The 18,534-nt window shown below is 34.5% G+C and overlaps 1 protein-coding gene across 5 annotated transcripts in view; it reads right to left on the bottom strand.

Moving 5' to 3' along the window:
* CNTLN (centlein) overlaps positions 1-18,534 on the bottom strand; it is a 318,921-nt gene that overhangs the window by 25,126 nt on the left and 275,261 nt on the right. For all 5 annotated transcript variants that reach the window (XM_073228458.1, XM_073228457.1, XM_037018671.2 and 2 more), the window contains 4 exons: positions 18,046-18,143; positions 16,372-16,498; positions 14,853-14,990; positions 14,092-14,277 (listed from right to left, as the gene is read on the bottom strand). In XM_073228458.1, the coding sequence (XP_073084559.1) occupies positions 14,092-14,277; positions 14,853-14,990; positions 16,372-16,498; positions 18,046-18,143 (549 nt within the window). The remainder of the gene's footprint in view (positions 1-14,091; positions 14,278-14,852; positions 14,991-16,371; positions 16,499-18,045; positions 18,144-18,534) is intronic.

Below are 18,534 nucleotides of genomic sequence, written 5' to 3' on the forward strand. Positions count from 1 at the left end.
GTGTCCCCTTTAATTTCTCCTAGGAGTGTCTTGCAGTTTCCATGGTATAGGTCTTTCACTTCCTTGATTAGGTTTATTCTTAGGTATTTTATTCTTCTTGATGCAATTGTGAATGGAATTGTTTTCCCTGATTTCTCTTTCACTTAGTTCATCGTTACTGTATAGGAAAGCAACAGAATTCTGTGTATTAATTTTGTATCCTGCACCTTTGCTGAATTCAGATATTAGTTCTAGTAGTTTTGGAGTGGATTCTTTATGGTTTTTTATGTACGATATCATGTCATCTGCAAATAATGAAAGTTTGACTTCTTCTTTACCAATCTGGATGCCGTGTATTTTTTTGTTTTGTCTGATTGCCATGGCTAGGACCTCCAGTACTATGTTGAATAACAGTGGGGAGAGTGGGCATACCTGTCTTGTTCCTGATCTCAGAGGAAAAGCTTTCAGCTTCTCGCTGTTAAGTATGATGTTGGCTGTGGGTTTTTCATATATGGCCTTTATTATGTTGAAGTACTTGCTCTCTATACCCCTTTTGTTGAGAGTTTTTCTCATGAATGGATGTGGAATTTTGTTGAATGCTTTTCTGTGTCTATGGACATGATCATGTGATTTTTGTCCTTCTTTTTGTTGATGTAGTGGATGATATTGATGGATTTTTGAATGTTGTACCATCCTTGCATCCCTGAGATGAATCCCACTTGATCATGGTGTATGATCCTCTTGATGTGTTTTTGAATTCAGTTTACTAATATTTTGTGAGTATTTTTGCATCTATGTTCATCAGGCATATTGGCCTGTAATTTTCTTTTACGGTGGGGTCTTTGCCTGCTTTTGGTATTAGAGTGATGCTGGCTTCATTGAATGAGTTTGCAAGTATTCCCTCCTCTTTTAGTTTTTGGAAAACTTTAAGGAGAATGGGTGTTATGTCTTCTCTATATGTCTGATAAAATTCAGTGGTGAATACATCTGGTCCGGGGGTTTTGTTCTTGGGTAGTTTTTTGATTACCGATTCAATTTCGCTGCTTGTAATTGGTCTGTTTAGATTTTCTGTTTCTTTCTGGGTCAGTCTTGGAAGGTTGTATTTTTCCAGGAAGTTGTCCATTTCTTCTAGGTTTTCCAGCTACATAGCATATAGATTCTCATGGTATTTTCTAATTATTCTTTGTATTTCTGTGGGGTCCATCATGATTTTTCCTTTCTCATTTCTGATTATGTTTACATTTGTAGATTCTCTTTTTCTCTTAGTAAGTCTGGCTAGGGATTTATCTATTTTGTTTATTTTATCAAAGAACCAGCTCTTGGTTTCATTGATTTTTTTCTATTGTTTTATTCTTCTCAATTTTATTTATTTCTTCTCTGATCTTTATTATGTCCCTCCTTCTGCTGACTTTGGGCCTCATTTGTTCTTTGTTTTCCAATCTCAATAACTGTGACTTTAGACTATTCATTTGGGATTGTTCTTCCTTCTTTAAAGAGGCCTGGATTGCTATGTACTTTCCTCTTAGAACTGCTTTTGCAGTGTCCCACAGATGTTGGGGCTTTGTGCTGTTGTTGTCATTTGTCTCCATATATTGCTTGATCTCTGATTTAATTTAGGTCTTTTATCCATTGATTAATTAGGAGCATGTTGTTAAGCCTCCATGTGTTTGTGAGCCTTTTTGCTTCTTTGTACAATTTATTTCTAGTTTTATACCTTTGTGGTCTGAGAAGTTGGTTGGTAGAATTTCAATCTTTTTGAATTTACTGAGGCTCTTTTTGTGGCCTAGTTTGTGGTCTATTCTGGAAAATGTTCTGTGTGCAATTGAGAAGAATGTGTACCCTGCTGCTTTTGGGTGTAGAGTTCTGTAGATGTCTGTTAGGTTCATCTGTTCTAGTGGGTTGTTCAGTGCCTCTGTGTCCTTACTTATTTTCTGTCCGGTGGATCTGTCCTTTGGAGTGAGCGGTGTGTTAGTCTCCTAGAATGAATGCATCGCATTCTGTTTCCTCCTTTAATTCTGTTAGTATTTGTTTCACATATGTCAGTGCTCCTGTATTGGGTGCATATATATTTATAATGGTTATATCCTCTTGTTGGACTGACCCCTTTATCATTATGTAATGTCCTTCTTTATCTCTTGTTACTTTCTATTTTGAAGTCTATTTTGTCTGATATAAATACTACAATACCTGCTTTATTCTCCCTATTGTTTGCATGAAATATTGTTTTCCATCCTTCACTTTTAGTCAATGTCTTTGAAATTGAGGTGAGTCTCTTGTAAGCAGCATATAGATGGGTCTTGCTTTTTTATCCATTCTATTACTCTGTGTCTTTTGATTGGTGCATTCAGTCCATTTATATTTAGGGTGATTATCAAAAGATATGTACTTATTGCCATTGCAGGCTTTGGATCCGTGGTTACCAAAGGTTCAAGTGTAGCTTCTTTACTATCTACCCGTCTAACTTAACTCTCTTATTAAGCTGTAATAAATACAGTGTCATGATTTTTTTATTTCTCCTCCTTCTTATTCTTCCTCCTTCACTCTTTATATGTTATGTGTTTTATTCTGTATTCTTTTTTGTTTCCTTTGACAGCTTTTGTGCATAGTTGATTTAATTTTTTGCCTTTAGTTAGTATTTGGTTGGTCTGCTTTCTTTGTTGTGATTTTATTTTCTCTGGTAACATCTATTTAGCCTTAGGAGTGCTTCTGTCTAGAGCATTCCCTTTAAAATATCCTGTAGAGGTGGTTTGTGGGAGGCAAATTCCTTCAACTTTTGCTTGTCTGGGAATTGCTTAATCCCTCCTTCATATTTAAATGATAATCATGCTAGATACAGTATTCTTTGTTCAAGGCCCTTCTATTTCATTGCATTAAATATATCATGCCATTCTCTTCTGGCCTGTAAGGTTTCTGTTGAGAAGTCTGATGATAGTCTGATGGGTTTTCCTTTGTAGGTAATCTTTTTTCTCTCTCTTGCTGCCTTCAATACTCTGTCTTTGTCTTTAATCTTTGCCATTTTAATTATTATATATCTTGGTATTGTCTTCCTTGGGTCCCTTGTGTTGGGAGATCTGTGGGCTTCCATGGTCTGAGAGACTATTCCCAGTTTGGGGAAGTTTTCAGCAATTATTTCTTCAAAGACACTTTCTATCCCTTTTTCTCTCTTCTTCTGGTAACCCTATAGTGCAAATACTGTTCCCTTTGGATTCGTCACAGTTCTCTTAATATTCTTTCATTCCTGGAGATCCTTTTGTCTCTCTGCCTCAGCTTCTCTGTATTCCTGTTCTCAGATTTCTATTCCATTAACAGTCTCTTGCACCTCATCCAGTCTGCTCTTAAGTCTTCCAGAGATTGTTTCATTCTGTAATCTCCCTCCTGACTTCATCCCTTGGCTCTTACATATTTCTCTGCAGGTCCATCAGCATGGTTATGACCTTTATTTTGAATTCTTTTTCAGGAAGATTGGTTATATCTATCTCCCCAGACCCTCTCTCTGGGGTTGTCTGTGTAATTCTTGACTGGAGCAGATACTTCTGCCTTTTCATGGTGATAGAGATGGTTGTAGGCAGGTAGTGCATTTGTCAGCTGGGAGAACAAAGTCCCTTCCTGCTTGCTGGTTGCCTTGCCCTTCTCCGCTGCCTGTGTCAGTTACCCACACACCAGGAGCAGTCTCTGAGTTAATCCACTGAGCCGCCGCAGGTGTGGCAGCCCTTGGGGTAGCCCAAAGCCCTGCGATGATTGGCAGATGTGCCGGATGTGTTCTGCGAGAACAGCGCCCCTTTGTGCCTTACTTGAGCTTCCTCTGTTTGTGCCAGGCAGCTGCATGCTGGCGGCAGCCTCTGGATCTGTCCTGGGTAGCTGCGCACTGGGAGGAGACTCTGGGTGGTTACTGTGGGTGGGGCCACTCTCCAGCTGCTCTGCCGCTGTGGTGGGGCAGTGCCAGCTGGGGAGAACAAATGTCAGGCTGCTTATCGCAATGTGGGGCTTCAAAGCTGCATTGCCACTCAGGGGGTTCGGTCACCTGAAGTACCTTAGGATTCCCAGCCTGTTGGGCTGAGTGTGCCAGGATGATTCTGTCAAGCTGTTAAGCCCCTGTTGCTTTAAGACATTCAAAAAGCACCCGCTTTTCTTTTGTCCCAGAGAAGCTGGCTGTGGGGACCCGCTCATAGATTTTACTTTTCCGTTCCTCTAATATCCAGTACACCATGCAGTGTGTGTCTGTGCTCCCAGTGCAGATCATAAGGGCTGGTTATTTAGCAGTCCTGAGCCTCCACTCCCTCCCCACTCTGACTCTTTTCCTCCTGCTGGAGAGGTGGGGTGGGGGAGTCCTTGGGTCCCACCGGGTCACGGCTTTGTATCTTACCCTTTTCATGAGATGCTGAGTTCTTGCAGATGTAGATGTAGCCTGGCTGTTGTACTGTATCTTCTGGTCTCTCTGTTAGGCATATACATATTTGCTGTATTTTCACAAATATATATGGTTTTGGGAGGAGATTTCTGCCACCCTTCTCATGCTGCCATCTTGAACCTCTCCTCATCCTATCTTTTTTATCTACCATGTTTCTTATTTACTGTCCCCTTCCTTCCTTCTTTAAAACTGACTTGTGTTTTATTGTTGGAGCATTCTTTATTGTTTTTTATTTCTTCTAACTCTTTGATAATTAAATACTCTGTTTCAATTCTTGTGATTACCTTTAAACCTTTTCAACATATAGGTAATATCATATTTTCAATCAGTCTTTAGAGTTCTTCATCCTGTACATTGTTCCACCAAAGCAAAAAAGAAGCTTAGATGCTTAACTCTTCCAATCGAAGAACTCCTGTACTTCTAGTATTGTAATCACTTAGGTCAATAATTATTTAGATTTAACTGTATATTTTACTAGCTTTTTGTTTTCCATTTTTTCATATGTTCTGAATATTGACATAGTCTTATTCAGTCAGATAGACCTGAAGAAGTGAAGAGATAAGCTATTTGAGTTTATGGAGGAAGAAGGCAAATACTTTGAGGGAGAAGAAGGCTTGCAGTATTCAAGAAACACCAAGAAAGTCAGGAATATGAAAGGTGACATGAAAAGGAATGAGGTGACATGAAGTAGAAAAAGAAGTTACAGAAAAAACAAGATTGATAATAGGGGCCTTGCAGGGAAATGAAGACTTTCATTTTATGGTGTAATAAAGAGTCATGAGACAGTTTGGGGCATATATCAAGCAGGCCAGATGATGGAGAAAAGACTGTTTAGGAGCAAGAGCTGATGATAATCTAATGAGGACAGTATCAATAATGAGAGGCTGTGGAGTTCTGGATCTATTTTCAAAGGATAGCTGACAGAATTTGATGCAGGATTAGAAATGCAATGTGAAAGAAGAGAAAAGAGAAGGATGACTCCAGGTTTAGGACCTAACCATCTGGATGACTGGTGGAGAAAAAAGTCCCAAGAAAGGGAAGTAAGGCTGGGAAGAGTACAGACTCAGGTGGGTTGTTTGGCATGGTAATGAGGAAAAGAGGAAATTTTCTTCAGGCTGCCTCTGTTGTCACAAAGAAATAAACGCTGAGATTAAGAAGCTAAGGAGGGGTTGGATGCTGGAGTTTGATGATAGAAGAAAGGACTGTTTGGGAAACTTGGTGGCTGAATACACTGGAAAATATAATAGGCATATCACATAGCACTCAGGTTTCACTTGATGTTCTTGGTTATTTATTTAAATTAAGCCAATCAGCAAGGTTGTGTTTTTCTTCAGCTACATTCAGCTGCTTGGATTCAGGTAGAAACTGGGCAGAGATTCTAACTAAACTAGGTTTGAAATTTTTCTACATGAATATGACAGAAAGATAGATGAGCAACTGAAGGGATATGTAAGATAGTGACTATGACATCCTGCATGAGGAGGAAAATGAAGGCATAATGGGAAGGAGTGTGGTAATTAGTGAAAAGGTGGTAAAGCCAATGAATTTGGGATTATAATAATGTAAAGTATTACTGGGATATAAGAATAAGAAGAAATGGTGGTCAGAGAATACGATGCTGGAAATGAGATTTTGGAGTTGATGTAGTCACTGATAGTAAAAAAGCCAAGAGTAATGTTTCTTAATGGGACATTTTTTGGCATTTTGGAGATGATAATTTTTCACTGTGTGGAACTATCCCTCACAATACAGGATGTTTAGCATTTGAATGCCAGTAGCATCTCCCAGCTGATATAAAAACCAAAAGCACCCACACACATTTCCAAATGCTCCCTAAAGTGGGTGGTACTTCCTTATTTGAGAACTATCAATCCAGGATATGATCATGAGTCTAATCACTGGAATTCAAGATGCTGAAGAATTGGCCAGAGTGTTGGATGGTTTACATGGATATAAGATCACCCAAAATCATAAGAGAACTGTGCTGGAGAGAAAGGCCATAAGCCAGCTGAATAGCTGTATGAGTAACCTTTTACAATGAAGTACAAATGGACTCATGTGAGTGATTATATGTTTTAATGGGCTTCTCAGGTCTACTTCCATATTTCTACATTTTATGCATTCCAACAGAATTTCAAAATAGGGTTGAACAGTACAATTCCAGGATTCACCATTATGTACCACTAAAGTGTCATAAAAAAGAAATGACTAAAGGATTTAGAACCAACCAAAATTAGGTAGTCAACATAATAAGCAGTGCTGTTACTGAACAATGCACCCTATATACCAAACATTTAAGTAAGAATTAACATTGGTCCTTTTCAAACTCTTCCAATAATTGAAGAGGAGAGAACACTCCCAAACTCATTTTTCAAGGCCAGAATTATTCTGATACCAAAGCCAGATAAGGATAGTATAAGAAAACTATAGGCCAATATCCCTTATGAATATAGATGCAAATGCCCTCAACAAAATACTAGCAAATTGAATTCAACAGTACATTAAAAGGATCATATGGCATGAAAAAGTGGGATTTATTCTAGGGACATAAGGGTAGGTAAACATATTCAGATCAATAAATGTGACATACTAAATTAACAGAATGATGGATAAAAACTGTGTGATCCATTTCAATGGAGACAGAAAAAGCATTTGAGAAAATTCAACATCCTTTCATGATAAAAACTTTCAACAAAGTGGGCATAAGGAGCTTACCATAAAATAATAAAGGCTATATGACAAGTCCACAAGCTAACATCATACTCAACAGTACAAGGTTGAAACCTTTCTCTCTAAGATCAAGAACAAGACAAGGGTGCCTACTCTCACCATTCCTATTCAACATACTAGTAGAAGTGCTACCTAGAGCAATTAGGCAAGAGAAAATAACAAAGCCATCCAAATCAGAAAGGAAGAATTAGTTATCTCTGTTTGCTCATGATTTGATCTTACATATAAAAAAAGTTTTAAAGACTCCACCCAAAAACTGTTAGAATTAATCAAAAAAATTTATTAAAGTTGTAAGACAGAAAATCAACATACAAAAATCAGATGTGTTGCTATATACTACCAACAGGACATCTGAAAAAGAAATAAAGAAAACAATCCCATTTAAAATAGCACCCCAAACAATAAGATTTTAGGAATAAATTTAACCAGGGAAGTTAAAGATCTATACACCAAAAATTATAAAACACTGATGAAAGAAACTGAGGAAGATACAAATAAGTAGAAAGATATTTCATATTCACCAACTGGAAGAACTAATATTATCAAAATGTCCATACTACTCAAAGCCATCTACATATCCAATGTTACCCTATCAAAATTCCAATGGTAGTTTTTCACAAAAATAGAAAAAACTGTACTAAAATTTGTATGGAATCACAAAAGACCTGAACAGTCAAATAAATCTTAAGAACAAAATTAGAGGCATCTCACTTCTGTTTTCAAACTACAACCGAATCAGTAGCAAAAACCTAAATGACCCAATTTAAAAATGGGCAAAGGATCTGAGTAGACATTTTCCCAAAGAACACATACAAATGGCCTTGTATAATAAGTACATGAAAAAGTGTTCAGCCTCACTAATGATTAGGGAAATGCAAATCAAAGCCACACAGATAACATCTTACTCCTGTTAGAACAGCTATTATCAAATAGACAAGAGATAAGATGCTGGCAAGAATGTGGATAAAAGGGAACCCTTGTGCCCTACTGGTGGGAACGTAAATTGGTACTTCCACTATGGAAAACAGTACGGAAAAATTAAAATAGAACTACCATATGATAAAGCAATCCCACTTCTGCAAATATATCCAAAGGAAATGAAAACAGGATCTCAAGGAGATACCTGCACTCTCACGTTCACTGCAGCATTATTCACAATAGCCATGTAAACAACCTAAGTATCCATCCATGAATGAAAGGACAAAGAAAATGTGATGCATATATTGACACCAATACAAACACACACACACATACATATATATACACACCATATAATGAATATTACTCAGCCATAAAATCCTGCCATTTCAAACAGCATTGTGGGACCCTGAGATCCTTATGCTAAGTGAAGTAATTCAGACAGAGAAAGACAAGGACTGTATGATTTTTCTTTATACGTGAAATCTAAAAAAGTTGAACTCAGAAGCAGAGAGTATAGTTTCAAGAGCTGAGGAGTGGGAGAAATGAATATTCCTCAAAGGTACAAACTTACAGTTACAAGAATACATTCCAGGTATCTAATATACAGCATAGTGACTCTAGTTAACAATGCTGTATTATATACTTGAAAGATGCTATGAGAGCATATTTTGAATATCCTCACCATAAGAATGACAACAATAAAATGGTAATTATGTGAAGTGAAGGATGTGTTAACTGACCTCACTGTGGTAAACATTTCATTATATATATATACATATGTGTGTGTATATATCCAATCATCACATTATATACCTTAAACTTATACAATGTTATGTCAAGTATGTCTCAATAAAGTTGTAAAAAAGAATGGAAAAAGATCGTAAGAGTGCCAAGATATTAACAATTGTTCATCTAAAAATGAAATTATAATGCTCCCCCAAATGTTCCCTCGCAAGAAGCAATAAATTTATATGCCCAAAACATCTTTAATCTAACCAAAGTAAGCCCATATTGATAATTAAATGATTTAAGCCTCCAGCAAAATGTTGTTCTTTGGCTGGTATTTATTTCATAGCTAACAAAAACCACTAAGAAGATGGTCTATGACTCTCACAATAACAAGCCTATGTCAGGGCTCAATCAAACTGAGCAACTACTTCAAGAAATTTCCTTTGTGTGCTTTATTCAGTTATTGGGAGAATTCAAAGCTCAGCCCTAACATATATATCCAGCCCACACGCTCAAAAACACTTAATTTTATGCCAGAGCAAAATTCTACATTCAAGGCTAGATCTAGAGCAGATGGCCAATCCACCTCTTTTGTGATCTGGCAGTGCCCTATGAATAAATGAAAAGACTAAAGGAAACACAGATTCTACAACAGGGCCAGAAAAAAACATTACTACTCTTAATACTAATAATATTTATTAAGCACTGTTGTGTACATGGTACTAACAGGCTCTATACAGAATGAGTCCTCATGATCATAACATTCCATATAGGAAGGAACTCTGTGCACTCTTCATACTCACTAGGAACATGAATAGCTCTTGCCTTCACAGAATTTTCATTCTGAGCAGTGATTATGTGTCCAACACCATTCTTGAGGTGGATATGAAATAAATTTCCCAAGAATTTAATGAGCCTTATTTTGTGCCAGTTCTTTAGGGATAACGAATGACAATGTCCCTGCCCTCAAATTGTCTATCCTCTACTTGAAACAAAAAGAAAACACAATAATTTATAGTAATGGGCTAACTTATGTGGTACAAACAATAAATATTCAGAAGATAAATGAGAGCTATGTTACGATTATTACTAATAGTTGCCACTTAGCATTCTGATATATTGGGCACTGTTTTTAAGTTTATCTATGTTAATTGATTTAAATCCTCACCTCAGAGGTATTCCATTATCATATATAGACTCATTCTATAGATAGAGAAACTGAGATGCAGAGGATTAAGTCACTTGCCTGAGATAAAACAGCTATTAACTAGTAGACTTGGGCTCTTTCCTTTAAACACAGAGTTAAAGCAAGGACTGATGAAAGAGGATGACACTGAACAAAATCTGATAGTTGCAGAGCAAAAAGAAAAGAGGGGAGGACACATCACCTGAGAAGGGAGGAGAACTTGCGCACAGGCAGGAGAGAACCGTGAAGCAGAAGTTGGAGAGTAGTGGCCAAGAAGATTAGATTCTAAGCCGGATAGGGTCAAATTATGAAAGGTCTTAAATTTTTACAGAGCTGGAGTCTGAGCTCTAATGCAGTAGAATTTAATAAGTCACTGATGGCATGTTGCCTCAGATGGTGGCTCCTGAGCATTTCTGCCCAGTCTTAAGGCCATGTATGCAAGGAAGGGAGGGAAGGTGGTCATCTCATTTCTCAGACCCAAATATCCAGTTTTTGCTGATGTTTCTGGTGTTGGCATTAATTTGCTGGTGGCCCTTTACGAGAAAAACAGATTAAGCAGCAGAAGTGGTACCAGTATCAATTACATATTGGCCCTAAAATTCAAGTTAAGAAAAACAAGTGTCTAATTTCCATTAGAAGTCATGAATGGTAAAGGGTTCTATTAAACACCAAACTGAGACTTTTGTATAGACTCAATTCATAAAAATAATTTAAGGCTGTGGTTTTTTAATTGTATTATGCATAATAATCACCTAGTTAACTTGTTAAATGGAGATTATTGGACACCACCCCACCCAAGATTTTGATGTAATAAATTTGGGTCCTAGATTTACGCATTTTATTTAAATCCAATAGAACCAGTTGATTCTAATGTAGGCAATCTAAATACCAAACTGAAACAAAGTAGAAAAGTTCCAAGAGAGTACTAAAAATAGTTTATACATATCTTTTATCTTTTCCTATCATATATTCTTTAATACATTACTAAATTAAAATTCCATGAAACCCTGCAATCCTGAATTTATACATAAGGACATCAATACTCTATGTTATTGTTGGTGAAAAATATGAAGGACGAATATGTCAGTCTTGAACAACTAGAGATTACTTACTCACTTTACCATTAAACAATCATTTATATCCTTGGACATAAATAAAAACTTCACTTTTTCAAAGATAGCATTTTCTAAATGACTTATGTGAAGAAATATACCTATTACATTATCATGAAGGTCATGAGCTTCAAGTCTGTAATAATCAGACATCTAGTAATAAAACTCATTTTTCTATTTTAAAAATTTCTGGTTATCTATTCTTTTTAAGAAGGACATACCCAAAAAACATTTCAAGAAAAACAATAATTATCAGTTTGAGTAAATCTTATAATTACGTATTTCAAATTTTATATCTTGGCTAAAAATGCAACCAACAAAACCCTAAGCTGAATATGAAACAATAAAACAAAGGTTTATGAACCTAAATGTCATAATAAAACTGGTTCTACATCATGAGTAAAATAATGAAAATATTCAATAAGTGTTGATCCTAAGATAAAGAGTAAGACTACTCAATAAGCATTTGGAAGAAATGGCATTTTAAATCTGAAAAATGTAAATCACGTTTACTAAAATGAATACTCTGCAATCATTTAGGGTCCTCTGAGGCAAGCATTACTGGCTTGACTTGACACTAGTTGAAATCTTTGTTCAAAGAGATAAAATGTTTTATTCCATTCATTTTGTAGAGAAAACTCCCAAGATGTCTATGATTTCCAGAGAAACAAAGTAAGGGACTTATTCTAAATGGAATATTAACACTGGCATAAAATGTTATATATGCTCCTACTTTTAGAGTAATGAAGAATATGGTATTATACAGAAGATCCAATTATTTTCCATCTTATATTCCATCTATAAGCTCTGGAAAGTCATTCCATAAAAATAAGATAAATACATTGGGGACAAGAGGATTTAAATTTTTCTATTATATGTTGAGCAGAGGACCTTCTCTACTGGGAGCGTAAGACATGTCAAACCACTGATTAAGATAGAAAAACAAACAAAAAAAAGGAACTTACTTGAGAACACTAACATATTAATATATATAAGATAATATGGTTTAGAACATACATATGGCAAGTCTAATTGAGGGGTTCAAATAATAGTAGGGTTCAAATAACATGGAGTTATACATAGTATATATTATAAGGCCGATAGATAGAATGGAGACCCTAAGGGGTGATGTTATTTTATTCCATAGGAGAACACTTAAACTTTCTTTTTATAAATATTGCATGAATTGAAAGTAATTTACATAGTTAAATAAACTTCTACTAGTATGATATGTCAGTTTATCATAATGCATGCCATCTGAAGGACAAAGTAGCACAAGGAGCTCATTATTTCATCAAAGATTGGTTTAAAAACAAAAGATCATGATTTCAGGAGAAAATGGAGAAAATAAAGTTATTCTCCCTTTATAGTCAAACTGTTTTAGTACTTATTTTTAAAGATCAAAAGAACTATAATCATTGAAAAAGACATATGCACCCCTATGTTTATTGCAGCACTATTTACAATAGCCAAGAAATGGAAGCAACCTAAGTGTCCTTCAGTAGACGAATGGATAAAGAAGATGTGGTACATATATAGAATGGTATATTATTCAGCCATAAGAAGAAAACAAATCCTACCACTTGCAACAACATGGATGGAGCTAGAGGGTATTATGCTCAGTGAAATAAGCCAGGCAGAGAAAGACAAGTACCAAATGATTTGACTCATATGTGGAGTATAAGAACAAAGAAAAACCTGAAGGAACAAAACAGCAGCAGAATCACAGAACCCAAGAATGGACTAACAGTTACCAAAGGGAAAGGGACTGGGGAGGAAGGGTGGGAAGGGAGGGATAAGAGAGGGAGGGGAAGAAAGGGGGCATTACGATTAGCATGTATAATGTGGGGGAGGGGGCATGGAGAGGGCTGTGCAACACAGAGAAGACAAGTAGTGATTCTACAGCATCTTACTATGCTGATAGACAGTGACTGTAATGGGGTTTGTGGAAGTACTTGGTGATGGGCGGAGTCTAGTAAACATAATGTTCCTCATGTAATTGCAGATTAATGATACCAAAAAATATATATAAAAGAACTATCATTAGAATTTCACATTCCTAACAGGAATTTAATTTGGTTAGTAATCATGATTGCATGCTGACTCTTTACAAAGCACTCTGGTCCATGTCATAGAGGCAGAGACTAATAAAACATTGTCCTAGACTTTAAGGAACTCAATCTACCTAGGAGCAGCAGATTAATTTGCTAGCTATAATACAAGACAGAATAAAAGGCAGGAAAAGTGATGTAAACAACTCACAGTGCAATTAAAATCACCAGATTCCTGGCCATCAGGGACCATTATCTTTGAAACCAGAGCTACTCCTTCTTGGTTTTTCCAGAAGGTTTAAGACAGAAATACTATCTGAATGTATGGGGCAGAAGTACAAATCAAAAGTCCAAGAGCTCCTTACAAAGGCTTTCAAACGAACCACCTTTTCTGTCCCCCCTGCCCCCATCACCCTCAGCTTTGGTGGTTCCTTGTGCAGCCAATTCCTGAGCCTTTCTGGGGCTCACCTGTTAGGTAATTTCTAGATGGTACAACCTTTGCAGGCACTCCTGTTCGTCTTGTTTTTGTTCTGCTAGGTCATTTACCATTCCTCTTTCCATTTCATGTCTCAATAGACTGTGGATTGTGGCTCAAATGTCTCATAGCCTCAAGGAATATGGGCAAAGTTTCCAGCTGTTTTGCTAGCTTGGATGATTTTCCAAAGGAGGGTAGAGTAGAAATGACTTAACTCTTTCATCTTAAAATCTGTCTTGATTACGTAATTACTACAATTCTAAATTGACATTATGAAAAGAATATTAAAAAAATAGAGTGGAAAATTTTAAACTCAAGCTATAAAGCCAAATCTTCTATAGAGAAAGTTTGGACAATGGGGGCAAGTAGGGTAGGAAAAAGTGCTTTGTTGTTTTAAAAAAACAGAAACTTCAAATTATTCCCCAAAACCTATGAAGTAGGACACTGCCGACTGCACCTGAGGGCAAAGTACAAGTTAGGAAACCACAAATAAGTCAAACCTTCACAAATACGGTGAACTCCTCCACTTTCTCATTGGCTAGCAGCAGCTTCTTCTGCGCAACTTCTAGGGCCTGCTCACTTTGTAACGCTAATCCTTGAAGATGCTTAGATGCTGCTGTTTCAATTTCTGCCATTGCAGATTCAGTCTCATTTACTTTTGATACCAGGAGAGCAAGCTTGAGATCCTGCAAAGACCAGCAATCACAGAATAAAATATAATTCATAAAAATATTTGGAAGGGTTAGTTATACATGGGAGAGACAGAAAGAGTTTTATGATTCTCTCTACATATGTATTCATTTTTATTTGGGTTAAAGTGATGGTTGTTTTTTACCTTCAATGGAATATCCTGAGCACATATTCTCATATATTAATTATCAGAATTAGGCTATGCTTTTTAAACATTATAAATCATTAAAGACATGGGTGCTATTTTAGAACAGAAGATTTCATATATCAAATGGAAATACTGAATTACTTTATAAGCATAGGTAGACCTAAAAAATTTGTATCTACTTGTGCCAACTCTTAACAATAGTTTTCATTTATGAGGAATTAAGACAAAATCTGTTTCTCTAATACAGTATTACCTTTAATGTTAAACAAACTCTGGTTTTCATATAGAGATAATAAATGTTCTTTGCAGTTATTTAAAACAATTAAATATCTGATAGTGTTGGGGAGAAGAAAATGAAAACTTTAAAAATGAAAAAGACATTGTTACAGTCTATCTCTAAGCCAAACTGTTCTAAATGCATACCTTTCTCCCTAATTCCTCTTTAGTTTTCTGATACATCTGTTCAAACTGTGTCTTCTCTTTCACAGCAACACTCAGCCTTTGCTTTAGTGAATCGATTGATACCTTCTTGTTGGAACACTCTTCAGTTAATGTCTTCACCTACAGTAAAAGCATGAAGGTAATTATTATTGGTAAAGGTATTCTAGTAGTATACTGTATTTGTTTCAACAGACACTAATGAATTCATGTATAAGTCTAAATTATTTTCTCATAAATGATATCACAATTCAACAGTAAGACTCACAGAGCTCATATTATGACACTAACAATCCTTAAGTTAATAGCAAAACCAAAAAGTGCACAGAAAAATATTAACATTGCTATGTACAGTCTTCTACCTGATAACAGAGTATTAATTTTAACTATATTTTCCTTATTTACTAACTTAAACTTCCTTAAGCAGGAGATGGTTGTTTTTGATTCTTAAATAAGCCAGTTATACATCTATAACTTTCAGATGTATTTGCTAACACGGCTGTACTTTTTAGTATAAAATTAAATAGGAACGACAACATATTCATTATACATTTGATAGAATAACAGAAGAAATCATTTTTATTTTTCCATTCAATGCCACTAAAGATAATTACTTACATAGATTATCTGAAATGACCATTAAAGCTTAAAAATCAAAAAAATTTAAATAACACTTAAAAAAAACCTATAGGAATTAATTATAATTGATGGGGATATGTGGAGGAAAAGGAAAGAAAATCCATATACATTTGGCTTCTTCATGTAAAAATTTCCCTCTCAAATCCATTTGAGCCAACAGATACTTAGATTTTCATCTCCAATAAGGAAAGTAAGGGAGCAAGCTCTCTCTGGAGTGGATAACATTTAGTGAATGCCAAGCTACAAGCTGCTTTATGAGTTGTGCAAATAGCACCTTTTTTTAAAACTAGAAATATCTCCTAGCCAATTGCTGATTTCTACTTTAAGGCCAGACTTAACCCACAATGAATTAAGTATATTCAAGGAAAAACTATAATTTATAGATTAAAATATAGTTTAAAAAACTAGTTTTATAGCTATATAATTAAAAATATATTTTTTAAAAACTGTGGTAAGTATACTTTACAAAAACTTCTGATAGTTATTGGTTTTCATTTAAAACCATCTCCTTGATTCTATCATAAAATATAATAAATTAAATAATTTATAAACTGTATTAATTAAATAAAACACTGAATATAATTATGTACCCAGAAATATTCAAGATTTCTAGTATTGAACTTAATTATCAAATCAGTGTGTGCTTACAAATATAAAGAGAATGTGTGGCTTTATTATGTATGATATTTTATAGTCCAGAATTTTAAAACAAATAATGTACTTTCATAGCAAAAAACATAATTATATAATAGTACAAATACTCTGAACATTTTCTATAAATTTATTAAGATTGAATATTCAAATGAAGAAGGTAAATACAAGAGAAGTGATTTTTTTTAGTATCAGTAAACATAAAAGTTGATACCTTTTTTTCAAGATTTCCTAACATTTCATTAATACTTTCATTACTTTCCAAATTTACTTTCTGTCGAAATTTCAAGTCTTCTATTAGATGTCTTTTCATGGTTATATCCCTCTCCATTCGAGACACCCTTAAAAGAGAAAAAAGGCATTTTATAAAGAGTAATAGAAAACACTTTAACAATGATGATATCTTACATATTATTCAATGCTATACCTACTATTAATTTTTAAATGCTATCTGATATTAATAAAATAATTGCATGTGATGAAATATTGCTCTTAATATTTTGAGTATTTGTAAAATAATCCAGTTGTAACTTGGTAATTAGAGTGTTATATATATGCATTAAAATATTAAAAATTGAAGAACTGAGAAAAAATAAAATTTATGAAAACTTTAAAGTATTATATTTAATTTGTATTCTTATATTGCTAAGAAAAATCAAACTATTTAGAGATCAAAAAGCTTAACACTCCGAGAAACAATCCTATACTTCAATAAACAAATGTGAAGTCTTATACAAAGTATAAGATTAATTTAATCTTTAATATAAATTAGACATATTGCCTAATTTAATATCATTTAAAATTGAATCAAGATCAGTTTAGCTTAAGCTGATCACACATTAAGAATAAAATGGCAGATGCAGCAACAACTACCGCTACTATTGCCACTATAATAATAGCAATAGCTAACATTTACTGTTTGTTACTTTGCTGTTTGTAACATTGTTACTTTGCTGTTTGTAACATTGCTTACTGTGTGCCAGTCACTGCTGTAAGTGCTATACAAATACTAACTCATGTAATCCTCATAGGAACTTTGAGTTACGACTATTAAATTGAGGCATAGAGCTAGTAGGTAGAGGAGGCAGGATTCAAGGAATGTTCCTCTAGAGCTCTCACTGTTAAACAATAAACAAGACTGCCTCTTGATCTAATAAATAAACTTCAAGATACTCTGTTTAAAAATTTACTAATCTTTCTGCCTAATAGTTTTATCTGTTAAAATCAGGTATTACCTGTTAAGTGATCATCACATTATGTGGCATACATGTATGTATGTGGTATCCGTTTCTTATATCTATCTTAAATTATCAATGACAGATTGGAATTCTACCTAAATATGTTATGACCTCTAAGCTCTAGTAAATCTATTAAAAGATATAGAAGGAAAATGATTTTGATTTGGTGGGATACAACATTTTAAGCCCCTTTTTACTAATAAAAAAATACAAACTTTCATAGCCCTCCAGTTATTTTAAATACAAACATAACTTTTCCTTTTTTCCATCTTGGCTTTATTGGCTTAGGCATTAAATCCAATAGAAGGATCAACCTACACATATATTGTTGGTTAAACAATTACTACATATTAAAGTTTTTAGTTCATAGTCTTTAGGCCTTTAATTTATATTCATTCAAAATTAAATGTTGACTCTAAAAAGGAAAATATAAATTTAAATATTCCTACTCTAATTAAAAACAGTAACTTCCTTGCCATCAACCACACTATATGTAATATTCCTTAAACTTTCATCTTACGTAGGCTTAAACATGAACTACGGAAAGAAAACTTCATTTTTAACATGTTGGTATTGAAGTGCGATGTTTAATTTAGCGAACCCCCACTAGGTGGCACCAAATACAATGGATAAAAATACGAAGCACATACTTCTCATGCATTTCCTTTATGTGTTCCTCTTTTGTCAGTAGTTCAAACTTCAGAGACTTCACGTTTGATGACTGTTTAGTGAGTTCATTAGTTGCATTCTAGATTAAAAATACACATAAATCTAAATACATCTTTCGATCTTAGTCTAAAGCAGCATTAAAAATAAATGTCATTCTGCTGAAGAGTAATAATTTGCAATATTATGGTTGTAATTAAAAAGAATATTTTAATATTTTTAAATACTTTATCTTATATGTGTTCTGATTGTAATACTATGGTATGCTAAAATTTCATGTAACATGTCAAAACCATACAGGAATATAATCATATAACAATTACAAAAAGTATATACCCAAAAACCATTTATGGGAAATATGGATTGTCTTTGTAAAACATAAATGTGTATGTGATTAAGTATTTAATAGTTTAATAAGTCACTTAAAACTAATACTGGATTTGTTATTAACCTGCAACAGACTAAATATGGTC

This window comes from Manis javanica, chromosome 2 (assembly GCF_040802235.1).
Source record: "Manis javanica isolate MJ-LG chromosome 2, MJ_LKY, whole genome shotgun sequence".
NCBI lineage: Eukaryota > Metazoa > Chordata > Mammalia > Pholidota > Manidae > Manis > Manis javanica.